Source organism: Sander vitreus, chromosome 20, assembly GCF_031162955.1.
Source record: "Sander vitreus isolate 19-12246 chromosome 20, sanVit1, whole genome shotgun sequence".
Lineage (NCBI taxonomy): Eukaryota > Metazoa > Chordata > Actinopteri > Perciformes > Percidae > Sander > Sander vitreus.
Window position 1 is genome coordinate 25,773,005 of NC_135874.1, and position 25,615 is coordinate 25,798,619.

A 25,615-nucleotide genomic window follows, 5' to 3' on the forward strand; every position below is an offset into this window, starting at 1 on the left:
AAAATGTTAATATCGGCTCTGATCCGATTGGGACATCCATTTGCTTTTATTTGAGATTTCTTGATTTAATAGTGGAGGTTATCTGTTTGCTCAGAGCTTGGGCTTAAGCTTTATCAGCACCGTTAAGCCATGCTAGCAGTGTGACTCTGCTGTGTGACTCTGATTTGTTTTACGGACATCAATGGCTGCCAGTGTTACGGCATAACCAAGCAAGGGGGTAAGCGAGCATCTGGAAAGCGTACCTCCTATGGGGAGACTCTGAGGCTAACAAGCACTTACCCCCTGTTAGCATTCCATTGACTGCCATTCATTTTGACGTCACTTTGACAGCGAATAACTTTACATCTGAAGCGTTTAAAGACTCTATTTGTCCATTGTTTATTTCTAAAGAAACACGACAATGTATAAAAGGCTCCATTACCTTGTATCTCACTTTATGGCTCCGTAGCAGACGTTTTTGTAAAAATAGGCTAACGATTGTGTCATAACCACGCGACTTTCTGTCACACAGTAGAGAAATTAACTTATGGTCAGGAGAAGCTCGCAGGCAATCGGCGGGACGTGGAGGCATACAGTCAAGGGAGAAGCCCATAAAGAGTCCATGAAAAGCATCGGAACAAAATATTTCAGTACTCACGCTCTCCGTCTCTGTAAGATTGGGAATGATTGAGATTTCTCTTGGCACAGCTACCAGAAGACTTCCAACTTTCAGACAGGTTGCTCACGTCACATCTACGTCTTCAAGGTCAGTTTGAGGCTGCTCAGTAACGCTCAGCCATCACCGGAAAAGTGCTTCTAATTGACTTCACTGGTCTCCGTCGAAGTCTATGGCTTCGCTGTGTCCATTTCTTTCACTGTCTATGTAACCAACCCTGGGGAAAGCTTGATTACTCTCGTTACGGCTAGATTTATAACAGAGCTGGGTTTTGCTCTTGCATTGGAAAACTAGAAACGCTAAACGCTTACCCGCCAGACTGCAGTAAAGGATTTGAGGCCTACCTTGGTCGTCGACTTCGGGTGCCCATTCCTCCTCCGCGCTGCGGCCAGCTCACTCCTTTTCGCTCGTCAGTGAGTGTGAAACAGCGACACTCAGTTTATTGTTCATTTGTAGACAATTTAGACACGAACATAACATTAACACAACTTGGTGGGGAAACGTTGCCACAAATCAGAAACACAACCCTCTTCCACTGACTCTCGTCTCTCATTCAGTCTCTCTGAGTACATTTTGCAATGAAATAGAGAGATTCAGGTACAGATAGCCATGCTCCCCACATGAAGAACTGCAATCACTTTGATGATCCCCTGACTTTTCATCATCAAAATTTCCATTTGTCCGATACTTTGTCCGATTAGAGGCCTGCTAAACATCCGCATGTTCACGTTGTCATTAGTCTTCGAGTAGTGAGAGATGCTGAGAAAAGTTGCTTCCAACTTGTTGTATTCATTCCCCCGATTAACTATCATTTACACTAACCGTGTTCTATTTCTCTGAATGCAGGGTGAGGAATATTTGTAAAATATTTGCATAAAATCTGTTTTCATAAATCATTTAAGCTGGGCAGTGCATCTTTTAGCAAAAACATGTCATCATATGTTTTCACAGAACGTGCTATTCTATATTTATCTCATAAATACACACACACACACACACACACACACACATTCTGTATGTATAAGCACTACTCAGTACACCCCACAGATACCATCGGCAGATGAAAATAAGACATAATCAGGGCAGGAGAGAAGGCAGGAAAGGGTGGAGGAAAGTAGGGCATAGCAGTACATTGGACTGCACCTACACACACACGCACGCACACACGCGCGCATACACACACACATAGCGGAATTGGTGAGTTATAAGGGTTTGATAATTAATATTTGTGTGTAGCAGCAGCTCTGGGGAAAGGTCCCTGCCTGGTCTTGGGTTCTGCTGCTCCTGTGATGAATAATTCACTCTTGGATGTTTCTACACTGCCTGCTGGGCTGCACCGTGCGTGTGCATGTGTGTGTGCGTGTGTGCGTGTGTGCGTGTGTGCGTGTGTGTGTGTGTGTGTAAGCGCGCGCACGCCTGTGGCTACCTTTGCTCGTCTCTGGCTGTCTCAGGGGTCTGACTGCCGTTTCATGTGTGCGTTTGATTGATGGTTCTGTCGGGTTGAATGTAGGCTAACGGAGCAACTGGCTGATGAGGGGAAGGTGCTGAGCTGCATTATGGGAAATACTGGCAGTGCCACTTGGACAGCAGAAAACGCTGCTGCTCTGCTTCACCAGGGTTAGGCCTGTTGAGTGAGTTTGAAAGAGCTGTATTTAGACATCACAAACACTGTGTTGTGACAGGGTCAGTGTGTCCTTCTAAAATGTCCATTATTTCATAGGCTGACCATGATCTTTGAGACCCAACTGTTAGTTCTGATCATGTTGTTTGAGGACTGTAAGAAAATGATTAGGATGGGGAGGGGGTTGAAGCTTATACCCCCCAGCACTATTACTGCATTAGAGTTGTGAAGTGGAAGAAGCTGCTAATAATATGAAAGTGTTTTTCTTCATTCTGTTTGCCAATTTGATCGGGACGGTTAACTTTTCCGCTGATGTATATCGTGAGACATTTCCCAAAACGAATTGTCAGTTTTCTGCTTTTGGTTTGTTTTGCTGGAAACAGATATGATTGTTGCTTTCAGTGGTACCATATAAACACAAAATATTTAGGTCAATCATTGGAAAAAATCAGTGTTTCCTCTATGTTGATTTTGTAGTGGCGGCCCGCCATGGCAAAATTTCTGCCGCCACGGTATCAGAAACAGGGCAGACGCACAATGTAGTCACGGTCGCCTTTTAAATGATCCGACATAAAGGCTGCCGTTCACATTGCAATTTAACAACAAGTAGAACTATTCAGTAGGGGTGGGGGAAAAAATCTATACAGCATAGTATCGCGGTATTTTCCGTGGCAATACTGTATCGATACACATACGCCAAGAATCGGTCTTTTATTATATATGTGTTGGTCAGTTTGTCTGCTTGACTATCCCAATTTGCAGCAATGAAATGGGTTTATCAGAGACTACCTCCAGAATGTGGGAGTGGAGAGGATGGAATGGCCTGCCAGCAGTCCTGATCTCAACCCCATTGAACACTTGTGGGATCAGCTTGGGTGTGCTGTTCGTGTCAGATTGACCAACACAACCACGTTGGCTGACTTGCGACAAATGCTGGTTGAAGAATGGGATGCCATCCCACAGCAGTGTGTGACCAGCATGAGGAGGAGGTGCCAGGCTGTTGTGGCTGTGTATGGTTCTTCCACACGCTACTGAGGCTCCTGTTTGTGAAATGAATCAATTGTTAAGTTGCCAATATGTCTTGTTTCTTCAAACTTCAATCATCCAATCCACCAAACACCAAATGAGTCAATGGCAGAATAAGCTGTTTGGCATTGGCAGAGAAGTTTTGGCAAATTGTTCATGGGCGCAACCCACATACTCAGCACATGCTCATCCCACAAATGCATGTTCCTTACAAATGGGGCACTATTTGAAAGGGAACTAAACAGGCTTTCCAACGGTAAGATTTATTGCCAAAAAACATTGTTACCACAGAGAAATAATCTACCAAACACACATTTCCTTACTTTTTTGTGCTAAGTATATATATATATATATATATATATATAATTATTTTATATGTTGCAACTTTATAATAACCATCCAGCCACTGTTTACAGACAGTTTACAAACCAACTAGTAACCACTGACAAAGTATTAACTATCTATCTAAATAATGTTTATAGATGGTTTACAAAGTATTTATTAACTATTTAACAAGGTATTATAGTCATCAGTTGCAACTTTATAACCATCCAGAAACTATTTATAGACGGTTTACAAACCAACTAGTAACCCTCAACAAAGTGTTAGGAATATCTGGTCCATCTATCGATGTAATATTTATAGATGATTTAAAAAACGGTTTCTTAAAGGTTTACAAACATTATTTAATCATTACCCGATACCTAATATAGTAAATGAGGGATATAATGTGTGTTACAATAAACTGTTAATTTACAGCACTACTAATAATTAGTAAACATTATTAATTATAATTTAATTGTTTGTTAACAGTAAAATTACTGTTTGCTAACAGTTAAATGACAGTTAACTAAAGATTAATTAACTATCAATTTACCATCTATTAATGATGGTTATTATAAAGTGTTACCCAATTCTTCACTGTAGCCCAGTTACACTGTGGAAAAGTTAGCTGTGCTTCTACTCCCCCCCCCCTCCTCCTCCTCCTCCTCCTCCTCCTCCTCTTCAGTTGTAATTTTGCAGTTTGGGGATTATGGATATCAGTTAGCTGCCTGTCAGCCCAGAGTGCTGCTGAAACACCCCAGTCTCTCCTCACACATATTAATGCGTGGCCCAGACGAGATGATGAAACCACTGGCAATGTCTTGTTTACCAGAGCCCCTCAACTCTCTCTGAACAATTTGCCCAGCATGGATTGGGGGGGGGGGGGCATGACAAAAAAACATGGAGAAACATAGCTTTAAACGTCCAAAGCGAGGAGTGCGTAAAGGTTAATGCAACTTCTCAAAATAATTTCTGTATTTTCGTTGTACTGGTATAGTGACTACTGACTGCCGAGCGTCCTCTGGCTCTGCTTTTCACGTCTCAAGCAATCATCTCTCCTTTTTAGAATCTATAGAATGTTACTAAGTACATTTGCTACTTGTACTCTGCTTGAGTCTTTTCTTTTCCTGCCCCTTTCTACTTCTAATCCGCTACGTATTTTCTTTGCTTTGAAGAGATTGTGTGCCGGCTGTTTGTCTGTTTTTGTTCTGTTTTTTGTTGTTCTTAATGTTGTTTTTTTTTGTCTTACTTTGTCATTCGTATGTAATTGTAAAATCTGCGCACACAAAAAAAGTTAAATATATAAATAAGTTATTAGAATGGGGGGGGTAGAGAAGTTAATATATATATACTTACAAAACAAACAACTGACGTTTGGCGTAGGAAAATCTTCAAATACTCTCTCCACATTCATTTAACCACTGAATCGTCACTTTAAGACCTCAGTGGGAACCCCTCAATCTCACTGTATAATATAGTCTGTTTTTCAAATTATATTTCATCAGTTTTAAATAAATTAACTGTTATCCTAATCCTAATCCTAATTCCAATTTGTTATCATCTCCGTTTTGTAGATTTCCTTAATCACCCTCCGTTTTCCTATTTCTGGTGCAGTTGGTTTCGGCCGATTTATCTGCTTAAGTGAGCTGCTTAAGACTCTAAAGAGGTACTTAGCAGATGGGTGAGAGAGGATCGGAGGTGTGTTTGCTCTGTCCCCAAAGACAGTGTGCATTGACGTGCACAGTGATATCCACAGTTATGCTTATTTCGGTCCATCATTACCATTAAACGATGCAGGAGAACAATATGTGCATATGGTTACAGCAGCACCGTCCGACACCTTCCCCCAACTTTGCTTGAATAACACCTTGTTGAAGGAATCATAGTTTCCTCTCTCCATAATGATGTCTGCTATGTATTATTACTTATGTCCTGTTATGGGGGAGAGAGGGAGGGAGAGAGAGAGAGAGAGAGAGAGAGGAGAGAGAGAACTGTAGGCTTTGACCCCTAAAGCAGGGATTTTCAACAGGGGGTCTGGGACCCCTAGGAGGTCCTCAGAGTTAATGCAGGGGGTCCTCCAAATTATTGTTTAAAAAACAAAAAAAGAAGTATTTTCAAAAATGAAAAAGTCTTAACATGAATCCATATTTTTAGCAAATATAAATCCCCGCTGCCTACTGGCCTGTAGGTAAGGTAGTCTCTAAGGCCATCCATATGTATGTTTAACATTAAAACATGATTATTAAAATCATGCCAACAATTAGTAGAAGTATCATTTTATACAATATACGTATGTAGTAGGGGGTCCCTGCTCCATCTTTCCTTCAGTTAAGGGGTCCTTGGCTTAAAATTTTTTTTGAAGAACCCAGCCCTAATGTATGGCAATGATAGTATGAATAATAGAAATGATATTGGTGTAGTTGACACTGAATATTTTTAGAATCTGTGTGTGCATTTGTAAAATGAGTTAACTGGGTTATAATATGGTTTAAATGGTTCTTGACTTGAGCGCTGGGATTTGCTTCTGGTGATTGGCTGAAAAGACTGCTATGAATTAGAGCTGGGCAATATATCAATATTATATCGATATCGTGATATGAGGCTAGATATCGTCTTAGATTTTGGAGATCGTAATATCGTAATATGGCATAAGTGTTGTCTTTTCCTGGTTTTAAAGGCTGAATTACAGTTAACTATTCTATTATTTGCCTTTACCCACTTAGTCAATATAGCCACATTACTGATGATTATTTATCTAATATCTCATTGTGTAAATATTTTGTGAAAGCACCAATAGTCAACACTACAATATCGTTGCAGTATCGAAATCGAGGTATTTAGTCAAAAATATTGTGATATTTGATTTTCTCCATATCGCCCAGCCCTACTATGAATATAAAAAGACCAATTATACATTTTCACAGTTTTTCAAGCATTTATTAAGTCTTTGCCTACTTCTTTAAACTTCAGATAAAACATTCAAACCTTACTATTCCACATCTTTCAAACATTATTTGTTGTATTTAACTTTTCATTGACATTCATGTTTAATTTAGTCTATATCCACGACCTTCTACGGAAATTCCGCCATATGTCCTATTTTCGTCCAGATCCAGAGCACGTTTTTCTCCCAACCTGGAATGCTGCGTGGACTAGCCAGACCCTCCTCCGCAGCGCTGTGGAGGAAGGTCTGGCAACGCAAGACTAATACTAATTCAACCCATTCCCACTTTTTCAACTATTCTCACTACTTCACCTTCTTCTTACACAATTCCAGCCGGCAATCCAGTGTAGCGTCAGCCTTTCAGCATACAGCATTCACACGGCAATTTCTTCAGAGATTGCATTCTCTAGTTACTTATGTCCGTACAGTAGTGATGTATTTATATAGGGTGATTTAACTGACCCAGTATATCATTGGCGTTCAGTTTGTTGGATATTATTATTACATAGGTCTGATGTTCGGTGCAAAAAACTATTTCACCTTTTCTTTGCCTTTTACTTGAGTGTAAAACTAAATGTTCTGACTCGAACATGTTTAACTTGAAGGTAGATTGTTGATAAAGAAATCTTAAAGGTACACTGTGTAGGAATTTCTCCCATCTAGAGGTGAAAAACGAATAGTGCTCTCTAGCGCCTCGCTTTTTCAAATGCGTGTTGCAACTACGGTAGCCGTTATGTACCAAGAAGCTATGATCCTCCATTATGAACTAAAGTGCAGTGCAGGCTTTCAAATATGCCGGGGCACTGACAAGCGCCTCTCACTGATCTCCTTCTCCGTTTCAGCTGGTTTCAGTCACGTGACGCTGGCTCTGAACAAAAGCGCGTTGTGGATTAGCTAGACAGCTAGGCTAGTGCTCTATGTCCCTCTCACCGATTATAGTTTTTCGAAATGGCGGAACGACATGGAAGCCTCCTTGGACTTACCCGTCCAATGTAAATACAGATAAGAAATTCTTTGCTTACGAGGATAAGTCAGATCATTGGCAGAGGTCATTTTACACCAATGAGGACATATTTATGAATGAAGACACTGATTTTAGCTAATACAATACTTAAAACACTACACAGTGTACCGTTAAGCATAAGGTCTACTTCCTCAACATTTTCCCAGAGCTCTCAGACACATCTAGTGGCATTCATCAGCAGGTCGAGTCCATCCGCAAAAACTCAAGCAGTCATGTTCTCAGGGCTGTTTAAGTTCAACTTTAAACGAAACAAACTGCATATTACCTAAAACACTTTGAATTTATTGTCACTCTTGTTGATTTTAAAGCATAATCTGTCATTGTTATAATCTTTAGAAATCAATACATACTATTAGGGCTGGGCAATATATTAATATTATATAGGCATCCATATATGAGACTAGATATCGTCTTAGATTTTGGATATCTTAATATCATATAACAAGTGTTGTCTTTTCCTGGTTTTAAAGGCTGCATTACAGTGAAGTACTTTTTGGGGCTGCACAATATATAGTTTTTTTTTGTTGTCATTGCGATGTCAACTGTCGCAATATACATGTCGCAAAAATGTCTGCAGCCCATCGCGAAAGACACTGAGATTTTTTGTGTCAGTTGAAAGAAAATCTCAGTAGAAAACTGAACTTTAAAATGTAACTAAATATATATAAATATATATAAAATAATATTTTAGTGGTGCCTTTTACGTTCAATTCAATGTTCAATTTGTTGAATTAAAGAATGTTGGAAATGGTTTCCTTTCATTTGTTTTAAATTAAAGAAGTAATTTGTTGTATTTTAGCAGAACACTGAAAGCAGCAGAAATGCAGAACTGAGTTGAATCTTATATTTGTTTAATTATCGCGAGTGATATTGTTATCGCGATATTGTTATCGCGATATTCCACAACGTTATCTTATATTTTCCTCACCAGACTGTTCTAGCTGTTCTGTTATTTGTTATCTGCCTTTACCCACTTAGTCATTGATTCCGCATCATTGATGATTATTTATCAAAAATCTCATTGTGTACATTTTTTCCCCCCAACCCTACAATATCGCGGCAAAATTGACTCAAAGTCAAAAATATCAGGATATTTTTCATCATTTTGCCTAGCTCTACTTACTATACTTGTTTGTTCTTCCACTGACTGAATTGTACCATGTTCCTACCTCCTGATTATATTTTGTAATTTTGACTGAAAACAATCTTAGTCCACTTACTGGACCTTGCGCTAAGATTTCGAAGATCTTAGCCAGTAGTCTGAGGAATACAGCGGATGACTAGACACAAAGAGCAATGTTAGGGAACGCCTTTCCCCCTTTCCTTTTGTTCTCCCTTTCGGGAGGCATGATGCATGAACAGAGGAGTGCAGCGGGTAAATAGTGGTAGAGAACAATGTGTAGGCATCATGAAAAGCAAACGAGAATGCTCTGAGCCCCAAGTGTTCCTGAGGGGGAAGCTGAGGAGATGATCCGCAGTGTTGAAATGATTGGCCCGTGGGCCACAGGGAGAAAAGCCAGAACACAGCTTCAGCAAGCCCCCCACCCCCCACGGATGCTGGGCTCTGCCTATTCAAAAGCCATGAGTCAGCAGAAAGCTGCCCCCTCCGTGTCTGCTGACAAACACATACACACACACACACACACACACACACACACACACACGTGCGTGCGCGCATGCACAGCTCAGGGCTGATGAGACAGACAGACTGCATGCTCAGCTGTCTGTGTTGGGGCTTTATGTACTACAGCGTTGAAATCAAACACAACTGTCTGCAATCAATATGGAAGTCTGCGTTATATCTATATTTCTATCTAATGATATTTACTTCTTTAATATCTATATCTAGATATATGTACACTATATATACACATATCTTCCAGTTTATTACAATCCAGTACAATAACCCTGCAGTGATCACACCCTCTAGTGCAGGGGTCTGCAACGTTTTTTAGGCTAAAGACCCCTTAGCTGAAAGAGAGACGGAGCAGGGACCCCCTGCTACATATTGTAAAATTGAGTTGCATTTTAAACTGGGCCTACAATAATATGTAGGGTGGCCCTGAGGCCTTTACACGTAGCTTTTTAACACACATGTACAGTGAATCCTTAAGCTTAATTGTATCTGTGGATGGCTACCTCGGTGGCTAGCTTACTCATTAATGTTGTGTTTTTTTTCTTTTTAAAGCTTTAGCGCCTAACTTTTTGATATTAATGAACGTCTGTTACATTCAAGCCATTGTCAAATGAGTTGCTACAAAGCTAATTAAGACTATCAGCTCCACACAACTCTCTCTGTATTTCCAGACTGATCTCATGAAATGGCGTATGTATGACACGCCAATTCGTATGCATATTTTTGGCCTCCATTGACTTACATTACCTTGCGATTGCGTGTGAATTTAGGCCGTAGCGAGCAGTACGAAAGGGCGAAAATGGGTAAAACACAGGACTCACCCAGAAGACCAGGGATCGTGTCCCACGTGTCACGTTTCCTGAAGTCAACCGTCGCTTTCTTCTTTTCCTAAACCCAACCCGTCCGCTGTATACGGTGCTCAAAATGCATACAGATAACACGCCACTTGGCGCGTATGTTTTTGCTAAGTCATGATGTCATATTGGTATTTCTCAGTATATTCAGAAGATTGTGGCGTCCGGTGACTTTCTCGCGCAGAAACTCAAGTGAAGATAACGACCTCTTCTGAAGAGTCCGTCATGTTTTTTTAATCCTCCGTGTCCTCCATGGCTACTAGCAACTGTGTGGAGGAGGGGTGGGGGCGCCGCGTCACGGAAGGCTTGTATCATGTGAACGCGCCGACAGTGTTGTTGTCATTACTTAGAATTCCTCTGTTGAAGATCTTTGCTCTTGTGTAATATTTCTTAATTCTGAAATGAGAACCTCAATTGGACGTATACATACTGCAAACCTTACACACTAATACTCTTGCAGGCTCTTCATTTTCACAATGCTTCTTTTCACAATCACAGTCATTTCAGTCTTTTTAGCAGCCAACTCCTTTGCATTTTTAAATCCTACTTCACTTTGCTACCATGTTGCCCCCCCCTGATCCTAGCCTCTTTTTTTCCTATGCGCAGGGTGCTAGAGAGAGTGATGTCGGCAGACGAGGAGCGGGATGGCGAGGCGGCAGCGCCCGTGTACGTGTACGAATCCAAGGTCCACTGTGCCAACGTGCTGCTGAGCCTGGAGGAGCAGCGTCGGCAGGGCATCCTGTGCGACGTCACCGTACTGGTGGAGGGAAGGGAGGTGCGCGCACACCGGGCCGTCCTCGCTGCTAGTAGCCGCTACTTCCTGCAGGCCCTGCTCGGGCACAACAGGTCACCAGGCCAAGCGGAGCCCATCATTGACCTGCCAGACAAGGTAAAAGGCTACAATGACTACACAGAACTATGTTCACACTTGGCTTTTTTTAAGATGCCAGCGTCTGTTTTACAGTATAATCCTATGGAGTAAACCGTGTTTTCAAAAAAGTCCTGAGCGCTTTTTTAAACGCCACTGCCGACTTCTGTTTTGCAGCTCGGAGCATCTTTTTTGAAGTTGAAAAAAGTTAAACTTTTCTGGAAAAAAACACCCTACGTCAAGCGCTTTTTTGACAGTCGACCATAGACTGTTAATATTAATGGACAAAGCATCTGGTTCGGCGAAGTGCTGCAAATGCTGAAGTACCTTAAACCCTCATTCTATCTGAATTCCAGCAGGGGGCGACTTGTGCGGTTGCAAAAGGAGGTCTGTTTCTGTAGAAGTCTATGAGAAAGTGACCCACTTCTCACTTAGCTAATGGTCTCAATCGCTAGTTTTAAGTCTTCTGCAACACAGAATGATGTTAATTTTTTGAATTATGGTCTCTTTGATTTTAAAATCGATAAAATAGGGGGTGTTTTAGGGCGTGGCTATGATGTGATTGCCAGTGAAAGTGTGTAACGTAACCTAGAGTGAAAGTCTATGGCTCCTCCCTCACTCCTCCCTCTCGTCTAAAATCGTCACATCCACAACCAGTAACAGCCCGTAATGGCAAACTCAATGACTCATAGCAGATCTCCACAAACCAATGGGTGACGTCACACATGCTCTGTCCATTAATATTTACAGTCAATGCAGTCGACCAATGACAAGCGGAGTAGCCAGACCTGTCATTTTCATAACAACAAGAAAAAATGGAGTCGGAGCACAGCGAGTTATATGATATGACCGGGTGCTCCGTGTGTGCTTTATGTAACGTTAGCAGCACCACTCTCTCTCTCTCTCTCGCTCTCTCTCTCTCTCTCTCTCTGTTCTTTCTCTAGCTCACTCCACCGCTTTGTTTTATCTAACGTTAGCATTAGCACCACTCCACATAGCGCTCTAGCTAGGATACTGTAGCAGTAGCCGTTGTTATAGCAACAAAAGTCGCTCTCGGCTGCTTTTTTTGGAATAAAAACGCTGCCAGCTTCTTCTTTTTTTCACTACAAAAGCGCCCTAGTCTACTTTTTCTTGTCAAAAAAGACGCCAAGTGTGGACATAGCCTTGGGGAGTTCCACAGGAAGTTAGGTCATTTTAAAAGATAAATGTTAGAGGAACTTCCAAAGTTCATTACCTGCTTCGTTTATGCGTATCTGTGTTAGATAGCTTAGATTGATCATTTATTTATTTATTCCATTCAATTTTACTTGCCTCTGTACAGCACATAACATGTATTTATTTACTGTGCTGTTTCTGTTTAGTAGCTTCTTTTTTTAGCTTCTGGTTCAGTGTGGCAGGTGTACCTTTGTTTTCATTTGTGGTGTGGAAATGTTCTGTGCTTGTTGCTGTTGTTGTGCTGTCAGTGTTTCATGTTTGTCATGGTCCTTGATGTGTCCTCGCCTGCTGCGGATCAAATTTCCTTCGGGATAATAAAGTGAAAGTTGACGTTGAAGTTGAAAGTGTGGGAAGATAACCCTGATGAAGTCTTCAGGAACATACACAGGAATAAATATACGGCTAAAAACAAGTACAACAAAGCTGAACTGTTAGTCATTGTCTCACTAAATATATATATATATATATATATATATATATATATATATATATTAGGGCTGCACAATATATCATTAGCACGAAATATCAACTTGCGCAATAAACATTTCGTGAAAGACACAAAATTGCTTTTTTAAATGTCTTTTTTGTTTTAACGGTGCTTTTCATGTTCAATTCGGGGTTCAATGTATTCACTAAAATAATGCTGTAAATGATTTTTTTCAACAAACATGTTATCGGACAGAATCAAATTCTGATGTTGGGCTGCACAAGATCAACTGGTGCAATATACACATCACTAAAGGCTGCGACACATCGCAATAGACACAAAACAGATATTTTGTATGTGTTGAAAGAAAATATCAGTAGAAAACTGCACTTTTAAATGTAACTGTCATTTTTTATTTTTTATTTTAGTGGTGCCTTTTATATTCAATAGAATGTTCAGTTTGTCCATAGAAGAATGTTGGAAGTGATTTCCTTTCATGTTTTTTAATTCAACAAACAATTTGTTTTATTGTAGAAGAATACTGAAAGCAACAGAAATGCAGAACTGAGTACACTTTAATATCTGTTAATTTATTGCAAATAATGTCGTTATTGCATATTTTCCTTATATCATGCAGCCCTAATATATATATAAATAAATAAATAAAGGAAATGTTGGGCATTAATGTAAATGTGGTTACATTGTTAGTTGCTGCCGTTTCCATTGACCACCTGGGATGATCAGTTTCTGATCCCAGAGGCTGATGTTTCCATAAAATGCCCCAGATCTGTCATATTGATTAATATGTCTGTGTGACTCCACCTTATACAGTAATCACTCGCACAGGCCTCCACCACGTCAAACTCCACCCCCTAGTGTCTGTAAGCATGGCTTTATTTTCCACATCCTTTCTGCTGTCCGTGCGCTCCTCTCATAAATTACTGGAACTCACTGTGGCTCAGAGGTAAACCAATTTGGCTGTGGAATTTATCATTATTTTCTCCCATCCTGGAATGCTGTGTGGACTACCCAGACCCTCCTCCGCAGCGCTGTGGAGGAAGGTCTGGCAATGCGGGACTAATTTCCTCCCTACTAACCACATAGCTTAATGGACCTTTTTCACAGCAGACATTTGGACTTGTCATAGTTGGTTAAAGCACAGCTGAAACTGATAACCTTAACAATGGCTCAATTCCATCAAGTGTCCCAGTGAGATATTTCAGTGAGTCAGCATGTACAATACCAGGGCCTCTCCTAAGAGGAACGCAGCCATCATTAATGGGTTTGAATACACCTGTGCTTTTCCTACTATGACATGTCAACATGTCTGCCGTGAAAAAGGTCTATTGGTGGAATTACAACTTCATTGTCCCATGGGGCCCAAAAAACCTTTTTCCCATTCGTCTGTTAATTAGTGAATGAATGTATATGAGTGTCACAACCACTGCAAAATGACTCGTTTCCCTATCAGTATTTGATCCATTCGGTCCGATAACATTTCAAAAGTCTAGAAGAGCCGCACGATTAAATCATTAAATCCCCATTTGAAGTTAGCTGAGCGCTAAACCGGAAGTAGCCGGCTCGGCCGGCGGAGGTCTCTAGTGCACCTGCTCTATGGGCCACACAGAGAGGAAGCAGCGGCAATCATCTATTTCTATCTAATCATTTTATACGCAGTTGAACTTTTTTGGTTCTGATCGGGGCTCCGCTTCGAACGCTGTAAACAGTTCTCTTTATAGATCCTTGATTTCACTCAGTGTAAATATATCATACAGCTTCAAGATGATAGAGAATACAGGCAGACAGTGTGGAATAACATGTTTTAACTTAAAGCTACTTAAAGGGAAATAAAATGGGAAAACAAGATGTTAAGTGTAGATGTCCCGATTCCAATCACAAGTATCATATCAGAGCCAATATGGGGATTTTTTTAACTGATCGGTTAAACAGCAGTCACCCCGATCGCCTTAAGCTTGATTTATACTCCTGCGTAAAATCTATGCCGTTGCTACGTACGTAGGTACGTGGAGACACAGACCCTACGCCGGACCCTACGTCGAATCCGACGTGCACCTCTCGAAAAATGTAACTACACGTCACTGCGACATACATCGCTCGGCCGTGGCTCGGTAGCGTTGCATTTCCCCCGACTCATCTCCTGGTTCTCCTTCTCCATAAACAACATGAAATCAAGGAGAGGGTTAACTTCTCCTGCTACAGATTCCCCACCGTGGTCAGAAAGAACAGGGGAGACACTTTATTTCTCTGACTATGACTCTAGAGCAGTGGTTCCCAACCTTTTTTCCTTGGCGCCCCCCCTACTCATGTCTAAGAAAAGCTGAGCCCCCCGAAACCGAAGTTGAGGTAACTCTTGAGATAGATCCTTACTTTCTTTTTTGATAAAGAGGAGTTATCAGCACTTTTACGTTTCTCCGCCATGTTTCATTCATAAAATAGTGATGCTATGGCGGCAGGAGAAACGAGGATGATAGCAGCTAGCAGCTGACCTGATGACAGCAAGGGTCCCAGGTTAAGAGGTCCCCGAGGTTTGGCCTACTAAGTAGCCTGCCTACAATTGTAAGCGAGAACAAATATATATATATATATATATATATATATATATATATATATATATATATATATATATATATATATATATATATATATACACACACAGTCTTTTGTATACATTATATATTCTAGTGTATTAACATAATTTGTTTAACATGTGCAAATATTTTTTTTTACCTCAACCTCAAACCAGATAAAGACTTGCGCACCCCCTCTGATCTTTGCCGCCCCCCTGAAGGGTCCCCGGACCCCAGGTTGCTGCTCCACTGCTCTAGAGTCACCACTCGCTCCGAAGCTAATCGCCGTCACTCTCTCACTCGCTCTACCACACACTCCCCACACACACACATATGCCGGCTTGACGCACACACCAACGCACAAGTATGGACATCAGGCCTCTTACATAAGCTACGGGGAAAGCTCTGCGTGGAGCCTCCGCAAAACCATAAATCAAGCTTTACTCCGATCATTAAGTCAGCTGAGCACAATTTGCGGCAGGGCATCAACTCGCAAGTAACTTGGCATTACTCATTAATGTGGCTAAAAGGTCAGCAGTGTGGAAGTATTTTAAAGATGCTCTAAGCGATGTAATGTGTTTTTTTTGTCACATACAGCAAACATCTCCTCACTATCTGCTAGCTGCCTGTCCTCTGAACACACTGTAATAAAACGCGGTCTCTGTAGACAGCCCAGGCTCCACAAACGCCAACAAAAACAAACTGGCCAACCTGCACCACCAAACATAACAAAGAGTGTTCCAGCCGATAACCGACAAGGATTTGGGGGTGGGGGTTGGGGGGAAGCACGGAAGGGAGGGGGAGGGGACGGGATGAGGAGGAGGGAGGGTCGAGCTAGCCTCCATTTTGTTTGACAATACTTTGAACGTCAACAAGAAGCACCCAACATCGCTTAGAGCACCTTTAAACTAGAAGGTCAAAACAGTCCAACATCCACTTGCAATATCTGCAATGCCATCGTTAAAAACCAGCGTGCAGCTTTATTATCTAGGCAAATACAAGTATCGGATTGGGACTCGGTATCGGCAGATATTCATTATTAAAGAAATTGGATCAGGGGCCAAAAAAGCTGATCGGGACATCCCTAGTTAAGGGGTTAATGATTAATTATTATTATTTCCATCTCTCCAAGATGATACAGAATATATACTGGCAGACATTGTGGAATAACATGTTTACCTTAAAGCTACTTTAAGGTAAAAAAAAAAGGGAAATAAAAGTTAAAAACTAGGTGTTAAGTGGATAATCAATCGTATGCCATTTCTCTCTCTGCTGCTTGGTAGCAGTGCGTAGTGGAGCTTCTTCTGGCTGCCCTCTGGCTGAATATAGGCTTACAAGCACACCAACATACACACATATTCACGTGCACACACATGCACACAGCAATATATAAGCACATACTTACAGCAACACACGCTCTCACCATCCCCCTCTCTCACATACACACGTATAAACCCACATGCTGACTGTAGGGAACAAGAAGTAAGCAGGGGAGATGTGGTGGGTGAAGGTGGGAGAGGAGGAGGAGCAAAAAGGATTGCGGCAAGAAAACAAGACATATATTGTAAGATTAATACTGCTGGGATGTGGCAAAATACCTGAAGAAAGTGGATTGGTTGCCTGTGGGGTAAAATTCAGTTTCATCCATTTCCAGCTCACCACCTTTCTGTTAAAGTCAAAATATGTGTTATTTGTCCGTCAATAACGTCATGATGTTCAAGCAATATTGTTATTCTGTTCCGGTGTCTTTTAGAAACACTACTAATTACAGTATGATCAATCTCTGATTCCCAAAATACTCTCTGACCAGAATAATAGAAACCCCTGTATAAAGGTGGTTCTAATATTTTGCCCACCCTCAATTAGACATTTAACATTGTTGTGTTTCTAATAGAGTCCGACTGATATATCGGCGGTCCGATATTATCGGCCGATATTAGGCATTTTCCAAACTATCGGTATTGGCATTTATAATGGCCGATAAATGAATATTTAAAAAATAAAATAAAAACGGACGAAACACCCTTCAACCATGTCCTGAGTGTTGTCGTTGCGTAGTTTGTCCACCAGAGGGCGCTCTACAACGTCCCTGTTGGAAACACTCTGACTTTTTTTTTTGTTATTTTCTTTTTGTTCAAAGGACTTTAAGTTTCATATCTTAAGTTTGTGTTTTTATACATTTTATTTATCAGAACTTATAATATATTTTGTTGTTCCTCTGTTCTGTTGTGACAATAAAACAAACAAGTTTATTTTTAAACTGCATTATCATATTATTTTAGTGAAGACTCATACATAACTACAAATAACTAATGTTAGGGAAATCTGTATGTCTGTATGTTTTGTTACGCGTTTCTGGATTATTATTTTTAATGTACATCGGCCGATATATCGGAATGTCGGATCTTAAAATCCTGAACGGTCGGGCTCTACATTCTAATATTTTGTGAAGAATGCACTGTTCCGTCTGTAGGTTACCGTAAGTTCTGAAATATCAGCCTTAGTTAGAGGCTTATATTAGAGACAGAGCTTTTTTGCTCCATGTTTATCTGTTGTCTTGATAAGTAAAACCATTCTTTCATGTCACCCTTCTCCCCTCTACAGGTGACAGCTAAGGGTTTTGCTCCGCTGCTCCAGTTTGCCTACACAGCCAAGCTGATTTTAAGCTCGGAAAACATCCACGAGGTCATCCTGTGCGCTGACTTCCTGGGCGTTCACAATTTGGAGGACTCTTGCTTTCGGTTCCTTAAAGCGCAGCTACAGAACGACAGCCAACATGCCAGTAACGGCAAGGTGGAATATGACGAAGACATCACTGCCGAGGATGCGATATCCTCAGATGATTCTGCAGAGATGAGGCAGCAGACCAATCACGTAGCAAGCGCTGCGTCTCTTCCCGCTGACCTCTCTCAATGTCCTAAATACAGGGAGTATCATTACCAGGTCCCTCATAACAAGCACAATGGACAAACTCATCATGGCAGTGGGGATGCCATTTTGGCCAACCATACCTCAGTCAGCCCTGCGCACTCACAGCTCAGAGACTGCAGCGCCGCTCCACAAACTCTTCTCACGCCCTCCAGGATCAAAGAGGAACCATTTGTGTACGAGGAAGAAGGCGATGAAAGGAGCGGTTGCAACCCAGAGTTGTGTACCGAGGAGGTACTGGAGATGGAGCTAGAAGTAGAAGGTGTCCCAGTTGCCGCTGAGCACTCCCCGAGCCGGGGATCGCCCTCTTCGTGCCTGCGCTCTTACCTCCAGAGGGGCGGCTTAAATCTCAGCAGCGTGCCCAGCACCACCATCCAGCAGCTACTCACCAACAGACTGTCCCTCAACCACTACAGGGAACTGGTCAAAGACAGGCAGAGGGATAAGAGGGAATCTCTGGGTCGAGGGGACTTCAAGACAGATGTCATACCAACAGCGCTGGCTGGCATTGGCAAGAACATGGAAAGGCCGGTGTCCAAAGCGTCCTCCTCTAAACATGAGGGAGATCTAGACAGAGCCAGTGTCATTTTCTCTTCAGCGGCTGGCGAGCAACAAATGTTGGCACATTCTTACATGGATGATAAGTTCAGAGAAGAGGTCTCGACCCTGATGCAGGTAGGAGCGTCTTCTGGTAGGTCGTGCCTTGCCACCAGCTGCCCCGTTCCCATCAAGACATCGGCCCACTCCCCTCCCCCTTCTGAGCCCCGAACCCAGACTTCCAGCTCTCGTTCCTCGTTCTCATACCCAGAGGACGCAGGCAGCGGTAGCTCACCTTTCAACCTTCCGCAGTTTGACTTCTCCTCATCCCCGCACTCAGGCTCCACCTCTGGACTTCCTCACTGCCTGGCCGGGGTAGTGGAGCAGAGGAACCCGCACAGTGGAGATGTAGTCTTCTCTCAGGGTTGCGGCAGTATCAAAAGTGAACAGGGATTTGGTGCCAGTGGTGGAAACTCCAGCGACGAATCAGGCTCTTTCTCAGAGGGAGACAGTGAAAGTGGCGTCTCCAGAGTTTCTGGCCCTGAGGTTAGTATAGTCCTTTATTTATATAACTGGTATACCTGGTTTGGACTAGATCTTCGTTAGATTTTGACGTGTTTGTATGGTGTGACATACAATGTATGCAACAATGTACAATGTTTAAACTGATGTGCTGGGTTTTCTGATGACATAAATATGTTGGTCCAAATATTGTCCCAATCAAGTTCAAGGCCCTGCCCCTGGTGAAGGCCAAATGAAGGTTTGTGAATCATTTTTTTGAGCCCACTATATGGCTCTCTTGGTTTGAAGAAAAAGATCTCAAGGAATGGCACTTCAGTTGGGGTGTGCATCTATCCCTTATAAGACAATCCGATACGTATCTAGATACATGGGCTACGATGCGGTTTAGGGACAATACATTTTAATATGGAACGATTCATCGCGATTTCATTCAATGCTGAATCAATTTTGTGCAATTCACTGAGATACAATTCAATTTGATAGATACAGTTAATATTCGTTTAATGTAAACACATTCAATTTCCATTATAAATGTACGCGCACATACAGTATATGAACATAAACCCGTCTTTTTCAACAGCATTGCACACACGGCAGCAGCTTCGTTGAATCGACAGCAAAGCTTCAGTCAACCGACTTGTAACGTTAGAATCGGGCCATTGGGCCATTCTTGGTCCATTTAGATTGATCCAGGGGTCCATGTATCAGTGTAGTCATATCTGTGATAATACAACCGGATACCAGTAAAGAAAATAGTTCACAAAACTTCACGAAGCTTCATTTCGCCATCACTACTTGTCCTTCAAGATCACGATTTGAGGGCTCAGTCACCCCCAGAGTTTTGGCAGTTTTGGAGATTAAGTCATTATAAATGGTGGAAACCAATCCTGCAGAGGATGTTCGAGTGTTAAGGCAGCTACAGAAAAAGCAGTTGGACTGATCAGTCTCCCCGAGTTGGTCAAAAAAATGCCTCGGAACACACCAAAGAGACGAGACGTAATACGTCTCCATAACAGCAGGCGGCGCTAATCTGTATTGTCGCCCAAAAAATGAAAACCGACAGCTGATTGGACGAACGCGTCATGTGGGTCTGGCTGCTGCTTCCGGATTTTTCAACCAGCCATTACTGGCGACTCATTCAGAATACGATCTCATATTGTACTAAAATAGTTCACCGAAACGTGTTTCTGAAAACATTTTAAGCGAGAAATAGGCCGTGCAGTTGTTGAATCTGTCTTCATTTCAGATCAGCAAAGGTCAGTTTAAAAGATTTTCATCAGATTTTGAGAGGCTTAGTCACGCATTTGCGGGTGAGTCCCGACTGTCCTGTCTCCGACTGACAGGTCAGTCGGCGAAAATGAAGGCCGACGGCTCCTCCAACGGACGACGGCACGGAACACACCGAACAGACTCGAGTCACTGACCTCGCCAGACTGTCCAACGGCCGATTATCGGCCCGGTGTGTAGCTACCTTTAAAGTGCTCAATTGGTGAGAGGGTAAAACCTATAAATGTCAAGGTTTTCAATTCACCAGTATAGTATGTATTAAGTATTGACCGCCTCTAAGCAATAACTGGCCTCTTGCCTCTTTTTGACCTAAACTTTAAGAGCACACATCACTGTGCTATAGCATGTATCAGTGGTTGATTTACAGCTGGGACTATTCTTAGACGGTCTATTTCTCAGGAGAAATTACACAAACACTTCCAACACTAACTCCTTGCGGTTAAAAGAGCTGTATGGTTGCCACGGTGATGCCTAAGCACATGCAATATCTGATGACATGTGAGATGAGTTTCATACTGGAGCTCTCTCTCGCTCTCTCACAAACACACGTACGCATGCACGCACGCACGCACACACACACGCACACTATCTATTAGATTTGAGTGGTTGTTGCCTCTGGTCTGTAGATGAGTCAGTGACGTATGTATCATACGGCACTCAGCTAATCTGAATAGACATACTGAAACAGTAACTTGAAGATATTACAGGGGTCACAGCTACAGACCCACTCTATTTATTTCACTTGCTGCTCTCCTAATAACTATAAATGTGTGTAAAGGATCTTTTAATTTGAAGTGGAAACAGGAAGTGTTGAGTTTGTATCAACAGCATAAAAAAATAAAATAAAAATGTAACAGGGCAAACAGGAGCAGATCAGGAAAGAAGGAAGCTTCATACTGTACTAAAATATGAGCAAATATACTTATCAAGCAGAGTGAATAAGAAATAAATGCATGTCTAAGCCTGCTTCAAATAAACCTCTCCCTCTGCTGCATATAGATTTATTTTAAATAGCTTGTTATTCAACTGTTGTGTAACAAAAAAGTGGTCCAAGACATTTAATTCATTTAGAAGGATGCTTGATTTTATTGCAATTTGGTTCCACAAAACCATGTTTCCATGCATTTTTAAGAGATCGATAGAGAGTTTGTGCAACAAATAGGCGATGGAAACAGGTTTTTGTGTGTGTGTGTGTGTGTGTGTGTGTGTGTGTGTGTGTGTGTGCCTACGTGCGTGCGTCAATGTGCGTGCGTGCGTGTGCATACCTACATCATATATCACTCAACTGTCCCACTTCTTTGTCCTGACCCAGTTGTCTCAGCGATAGAGAGGACACACACACGCACGCACACACACACACACACACACACACAGACACACACACACACACACACACACACACACACACCCTCGGGTGCCCTGTAGGCAGGTGGAAGGTGTCCTGGCCACATTCCCTCCACCATCTGCTGCTCCTGACCCCAGATTTCTCCAATCAGGCCACCAAGACCCTCTCCACCCCACTTTGCATTTTGTCATTTTGCTTTTTTTCCTGCTTATTTAAGTATAAAGAAAGTAATTCTTCAATATTTTCTTAATCAGGTTTCTACTGATTATTTAACAATTACCTCAGTAATCAGATAAAAATATACTATTTAAATACAAACTACAGAGACCAGGCACAGATGTTGATGTTACAATCACATGCCACATCAACATCTGTTGCATGTATTCAGCTTGTACGTTGGTATCTGATGCTGAAGGCCCTGACAAAGCATCGGTATTTGACGAGTTGGGGAACGGTCTGCGAGAGCCGTGTGGAGACAATCCCAGACTCTATTCTCAGTATTTAGAGTACACATAACATAGTTTTATTTTTGCTGCTCCCTACATTGACGGCCGTTGTATAAGAACAAGAAGGGAAAAGGTTCGGGGTGGATGGGTGGGCGTTAACATACAGGACTTTCAAGCCAGAGAGCGGAGTTCCCTTCCCGGGGAAAACTGAAGCCTTTCACACAGGAAGTGTGTTTTAATCTAAACAACAATCTTTTTCCTAATCATAACTGGTCGTTTTGGTGCCTAATCTTAACTTTCGTCGAGGAAAAATGCTCATATTTTGTGCCGAAGCGACCGGCAGCTCGCGGTGCTTAGTTCCCGGCTCAAAGTCACCCATTTTCAGGTAACTGAACCACAAACTACCGCTGATACAACGGAGGTCTGTAGCCCGGGTCATGAAGCTCTGTAACGGCTTAAACAACAAGCAACTGCCGCTCGGCGTCACAGAGCTCGTAGCCAGCCGGCGTCACACATGAAAATCACATTACTCAATACTTCTAGAATCGCAATAAATGAAAATCTCAATACAAATCGTATCGACAACCATGTATCGTGAAAGAACAGAATCGGGACAAAAGGATATCATCCCAGCCCTAATTATTAATAATAGTAATTGTTATTCATTTCATTTAAGGACATTGGAAATGTGACGTTTGTTTTTTAAAGACCATCAAGCGAGAAATGGAAATCAGAGAGAGAGAGAGAGAGAGAGAGAGAGAGAGAGAGAGAGAGAGAGAGAGAGAGATCAGTGAGGGGATTTATGAGCATCCAAGACTCACTTTGTCATTCCAACCTTATTATGAGACTGCCGAGACTCATGGAGCTATATATAGATGTCTGTATAGTAAAGGACAGGCGACACCTACACACACAGAGACACACACAGAGACACACACATACAGAGACACACACACAGTGTTGTCAGGGCATATGATGTATGCTGGCAGCATGGGCTGCTGCATCTGCATTGTATCATGGAACGCAGAGAAGAAGAGCTCAACAGAGTATTCACTCGTCAACATTTAAATGGGTAAAAAGAGTAGGGTTGGGCATCGTTTTGATATTAACAATTCTGATTCCAATTCCGTTTCTTCCTTTCGATTCTCGATTCTTTGAGGGGTGGAGTTAAAACGGGTCACATGCTTGTTTCACGGCTTTTATAACACAAAATAAAGGCAGACAACACAACACAACACAACAAGCGCCTGGAAGTACGGCAACAAATTTGGAACTGATGATCGGATTTGAAGCCACATTTTATAAACGATTCCAAAGGATTCCAATAAAAAAAAATGATTCCAATGGAACCGGTTGTCGATGGCCAATCTGAAAAATGAGCAATATTTAAAAAGTAAGAATTAAGCTCCACATGGCCAAAGCTGCAGCAACAAACCAGTGAATGACTGACAGAATATTTACACCTAAAAGGGCAGATCAATAGAGGGATGAATGGAAGCACTGATGAGACAGAACTGTGAAGAAAGAGAGAATAAATAAAAAAGCTTAAAACTAATGAGTTAACCAGAGCGAATGACAGGAACATGAATTGATACATACGACAGAAAAACAAAATGGTATGAGTAGGGATGTAACGATACACTCCACTCACCATTCCATACCATTCACTATTTTAAGTTTTAAGCTAACAGAATGCAGACAAATGACTGAAAAATGTTTCTTTTATTTATATAAACTGTGCAAAACAACAGATGTGTCCTCTTTTTAAAAGTGCACTTGAATTTGTATTTTGTCTTAAATAAAAAAAATACATAAAAAATTCACAAACACAATCAAAACAACTACGTAAATAAAATAAAATACCTTTAAATAAATAAACTACGAAGACGTAGTGACGTCTGAAGTCAAAACAAGTGAAATCTAAAGTAGATTAAGCTTGCTTGTTTGTTTGCTGCTATTGTGCCTCAGTTTAATATTTCTTTTTTTGTATTTTGGTTGGAGTATGTTTTGGTGTCGTTTTGTTAATACATACACAAATTGTGCACTTTAAAAGGCTCCTCTCCAGTCTTCAGCCGTGACAGATATACACGTTGGAAATGAAAGAAACACGTTTTCCACCATGTCTTAATCACTAATTTGAAACCGGTGTGCTGTTAACTGCCCTGCCTGTATACTATAGCCTAGATTTTAGGATATTTTATGCCTGCTCTGTCTTAAGATATCATGGGAGAGTAAGAGAGATTCTCAGCTTTAGGAAATGGGATAACTTGCTTTTGTACTTACGTTTGAAAGTAGGAGTAGATTTCATGAATTCTCAGCACTTTGAGAAGCTTGATAAATACGGGCCCTGTTCTCTTTGTGTCGGAGCAGCTGGGATCAACAAACAGCATCATACTGCCATCTAGTGGATTTTACTCCTTATTGACCTCCATCGAACTTGATTTGATTTGATTTTTTTTATTTATCTCGAACAAACAGTATGTTGTAAAAGAAAAAGAAAAAATCACAAAGATAAAAACACAAAACTAAACAAATCAGCTTTTAACCAAAGAACAAAAAAAAAAAGGATACGTTTGAAAAGGAGCAGGCGCAAGCATGATGCTTATTTCAGTCAGGAACATTCTCGTCATAGATTTAATAAAGTGATATACTTGGCGATGAAGGCTCTGTTCTGATGATGCTCCCTGGATCAGCCAAGCCGCATGCCAAGATGACACAGGGAGCACGCTGCTGAGACCGCCCTGTTATCACATAACTGAACTTAAAGAATAAAATGAAGCCTATTTTGTAGCAGAATGACTCATCTCTTTGCTGTATTGCTATTTATTATTATACATTATATATTATTATATACTTATTTCTAATGCCCTCCCTCTTACTGCTATTTAATCTGTTGTCGTTCCTTCTCTCCTAACTTCCTATTTCAATGCATTGGCTTTGGTTTTATCATGTCAGTTGTTTTGTATTATTGCTTGTTAGTTCACTTCAAACATTTTATTAATCCCAATGGGCAAATCATTTGCAGCTTCTCAGTCCATAAAGTCACCAAACAATAGTTAAAAATGTTTAAAGATGCCGGAGGAAACTAAAAAGATATGGGACAGGTTACAGTAACTAAAAGAATATACATAAGACATACATAAGAAACAATTCATAAATGCAACAACAAGTCCTATAGTCTCTGTGATAGCCAGCATTTAAGATGAGCATTATTTGTGCTGGGCAGCCTTATAGCAGAAGGAATAAAACTTGGAAAAGCGATTAGTTCTCCTCGGAGGCACATTATAACGCCGGCCCAAAGGCATTACAGAGAGCTCTTTCTTTAATGTTGTTTATCTGTATCGAGGCAGATCTTAACCTAAATCTGT

The 25,615-nt window shown here is 41.4% G+C and overlaps 1 protein-coding gene across 1 annotated transcript in view; it reads left to right on the forward strand.

Moving 5' to 3' along the window:
- Positions 1–25,615, forward strand: part of bach2a (BACH transcriptional regulator 2a) — a 51,469-nt gene that overhangs the window by 22,394 nt on the left and 3,460 nt on the right. The window contains exons 2-3 of the mRNA XM_078277375.1: positions 10,691–10,973; positions 17,787–19,193. Coding sequence (XP_078133501.1) covers positions 10,707–10,973; positions 17,787–19,193 — 1,674 coding nt within the window. The 5' untranslated portion in view covers positions 10,691–10,706. The remainder of the gene's footprint in view (positions 1–10,690; positions 10,974–17,786; positions 19,194–25,615) is intronic.